The 3,581-nt window shown below is 36.2% G+C and overlaps 1 protein-coding gene and 1 pseudogene across 1 annotated transcript; both read left to right on the top strand.

The window, feature by feature from the left end:
* The window catches only part of LOC104733236, a 3,168-nt pseudogene extending 2,290 nt beyond the window's left edge, over positions 1-878 (top strand).
* LOC109127907 (protein DETOXIFICATION 54-like) lies at positions 895-3,411 on the top strand. The gene is made up of 2 exons (XM_019233491.1): positions 895-1,056; positions 2,848-3,411. The coding sequence occupies exons 1-2, from the start codon at positions 895-897 to the stop codon at positions 3,409-3,411; spliced, it is 726 nt and encodes a 241-aa protein (XP_019089036.1).

Below are 3,581 nucleotides of genomic sequence, written 5' to 3'. Positions count from 1 at the left end.
GCATTACCTTTTTCCTGATTTCACTCTCTTTGAAATTCAGGTACAAGGGTATATCTCATTACGAAGGAGATGAAGCAAACAACCATACAGCTCTTATAGCATCACAGTAACTATGGTGAACCATGGGCAGGTGGTCGTGATGTATTTGAGTTTTTGGCTGAATCAGCTAAGCTTAAACCAAACTCCCGTGTTCTAGAAATTGGATGTGGCACTTTGCGTGTGGGTTTGCATTTTATCCGTTATCTCAGTCCCCAACATTTTCACTGTCTTGAAAAGGATGAGCTTTCGTTAATGGCTGCTTTAAGATATGAGCTTCCATCTGAAGGTCTTCTACATAAACGACCTCTTATAGTAAGAGGCGATGATATGGAATTCAGCAAGTTTGGTTGAGGTACAACCTATGATCTGATATACGCAAGTGCTGTCTTTCTCCACATGCCTGATAAACTCGTGTGGACTGGACTGGAAAGACTAGTAGAAAAGTTAAAGCCTTACGATGGGAGAATCTTTGTTTCACATAACGTAAAGTTTGTTCGCGGTTAGGAGGAGACAAGTGTGCGCAGAAGCTAGCAAGTTTAGGACTTGAGTATCTTGGTAAACAAACACATGATAGCTTGCTGTTCAATCACTACGAGATTTGGTTCGGGTTTAGACGGTTCAAAACATAAAGCCGGTTGAAGTTTTTGCTGAGTCTGTTTCAGTTTTCTTGACACGCCATTGTTCTCCATTCTCTGAGGATCGGATCAAGACTTCAAAGGAGGTTTAGCTATTGTTTTGGTGAACAAAAGCAAAGAGACTCTACAAAGGTTGTGAATTAGAAAGATTGTTCTGTATCAGTTACTTTTATTTTTGTGTCTATGGTCAGATCAGAGAGATATTTCACGNGGTCTTATGATGTACGTTGTGGGGACCACGGATTGGGACTCGGAGGCTAGGAAGTCGCAGACGCTAACATGCGCCGAGACTGTAGAGAAGGATCTTTTAAAGACGGTGGTGGCGAATACTATAGGGGACGACGGTGAGTGCGATGAGGCTGAGCCGTTGATTCGCGTCACGGTGCTTTATTAAATATTAATTTCCCAAAAAAAAAAAAATTATAATTATAATCCTATAATTATAATTTTATTCCCATCTCTCTNGATTTAAGAAATTCTTTTGTTTGTAACCAAAGACAAATTCTTTTTCATAAACTAAAAGTTGTTACCACTTTGTTTGCCAGTAGTTTGATATAAAAATGTTAACAATAATACTGCAAACAAGATTTGATTGAGCATATTTGGACTAACTTTGGACATCTTCAAGATTGATTTTAAAATTTCTATGAGTTGAATAAAATGTTTGTTATCGTATGGATGTTTTTATGTTATATGTTTTCTGTTATTAATTTCTTAATTGTATGTTTTTGTTTTTTCAACTTTAAATAATTAATCTTTAAACTTTCAAAATATTATTATTTTATTCGGGGGACCAAATACAAATAAACACCAATGCTCATACTAAAAATAAGAAACTATCAAAATATTATTATTAAATAGGAGGGACCAAAAAAAGTCCCCCACCAATGTGGATGCTCTTAGAAGGAAGGCTCTATGTTTTCTAGCTGTTTTTTGTTTTGTTTTGGGTAACTTCTTAAAGTTATTTTTTCACAAAAAGAGAAAAATTAAGTGGATAAAAAACGTGGAATGTGATGAAAAAATACTCCCTTTGTCCTACGAAGATTGATGTTGGGTATTTTTTTGTCTCACAAATATTGATGTTTTGTAAATTTCAAGAAGTCATCATTGAAAATATTTAAAATCTTGAATTATTATTGGTTTAAAATTAAATAATCTCTGTAATCAAAGAAAAAAAATATTTAAACTCAAGTAATCATCATTTTCTTAAAATGTGTAAAAAATTCTAAACATTAATCTTGGTGGTATATAGGGAGTATTACATCAACTTCCATTAATAGGTCACCTCGTGGTATGTGATTGGACGTTAACATACCTAAAAAATATTTAAAAAGTGGTTGAAAAGAGAGTAGTCAAGTGTGGTCTTGTATTATTATTGCCAATCTCATGACCACTCTTCAACCTCATAGAAACCACTTGTTCTTTTCTGTTTCCTTCACATGTGACAGAAGTTAGGCTTCTTTAACTTTCTTTAAAGATTTGGTTTCATTAATTTTGTCAGGTTGGGAATGAGCTAGGTGCAGGTAGACCGTATAAAGCAAGGCTANTCTTTTTTTTTTTAATTATGTACTTAACAATTTTTTTCTTTTTCTTCTCCTTATTTTTTTCGATGCCCTTATGATTGGCCGTTTATATGGAGTAATTTCTGAGTTTTTTGTTTTTTCTTTTCTTATACATATGCCAAATACTTGAATAAGTTCACATGAATGCAAAAATAATCACATGAAATTTTATAAAAATGTCACAACTAAACATTTAATTACACCCAATCTGAGACAAAAGATGTTGGGACCATATAGCTGGAGCGACAGAGAATTAATTCAAAATTAGATTATTTTTAAAAATAGTTTGTAAGTTCAGATAATATGAAGTGAAAGATTTCACTGTTNAAAAAATTCTAAACATTAATCTTGGTGGTATATAGGGAGTATTACATCAACTTCCATTAATAGGTCACCTCGTGGTATGTGATTGGACGTTAACATACCTAAAAAATATTTAAAAAGTGGTTGAAAAGAGAGTAGTCAAGTGTGGTCTTGTATTATTATTGCCAATCTCATGACCACTCTTCAACCTCATAGAAACCACTTGTTCTTTTCTGTTTCCTTCACATGTGACAGAAGTTAGGCTTCTTTAACTTTCTTTAAAGATTTGGTTTCATTAATTTTGTCAGGTTGGGAATGAGCTAGGTGCAGGTAGACCGTATAAAGCAAGGCTAGCAGCGAACGTGGCTCTAGCTTGCGCATTTGTAATAGGAGCATTGAATGTGGTTTGGACCGTGGTACTAAAAGAGCGTTGGGCTGGACTATTCACTGGCTACGAGCCACTCAAGGTGTTGGTTGCTTCTGTGATGCCAATTGTGGGGCTATGCGAGCTAGGAAATTGCCCACAAACCACGGGTTGTGGGATTCTCAGAGGGACAGGTCGTCCTGCGGTTGGGGCACACGTGAATCTCGGGTCGTTTTATTTTGTGGGGACACCTGTGGCTGTTGGACTAGCATTTTGGTTGAAAATTGGGTTTAGTGGATTGTGGTTTGGGTTGCTTTCGGCTCAAGCGGCTTGCGCCGTTTCGATATTGTATGCGGTTTTGTCGAGGACGGATTGGGAAGGGGAAGCGGTGAGAGCGATGAGTCTGACGAGTTTGGAGATGGGGAAAGTTGGGAATGATGAAGAGTCGTCGTTGTTGTTGTTGGATGACCGTAATGGGAATGATGAGAAGTTGGGTAGTGTTTTGTAATTCATTTGGAGATTAACTGTGGGGTCAAAATTCAGAACTTGTTCTGTGGGGGTGGTATTTTGGTTTTTTTCATTAGTGATGATGAGTGGTTGACTCGTTTGATTTTAATGTTTTGTTTCTGTCCGTTTCGGTTGTCTTTAGTGAGTTTTCTAATTGAAATCTTGGAAGCT

The sequence above is a fragment of the Camelina sativa genome, chromosome 12 (assembly GCF_000633955.1).
Source record: "Camelina sativa cultivar DH55 chromosome 12, Cs, whole genome shotgun sequence".
Taxonomy (NCBI): Eukaryota; Viridiplantae; Streptophyta; class Magnoliopsida; order Brassicales; family Brassicaceae; genus Camelina; species Camelina sativa.
This window is presented reverse-complemented; position numbering and strand designations above follow the sequence as displayed.

Coding starts and splice junctions, on each gene's coding strand:
- LOC109127907 (XM_019233491.1), top strand. CDS start 895: ATGTACGTTGTGGGGACCACGGATTGGGACTCGGAGGCTAGGAAGTCG. Junction 1,057..2,847: donor AGCCGTTGATTCGCGTCACG/GTGCTTTATTAA, acceptor TAATTTTGTCAG/GTTGGGAATGAGCTAGGTGC.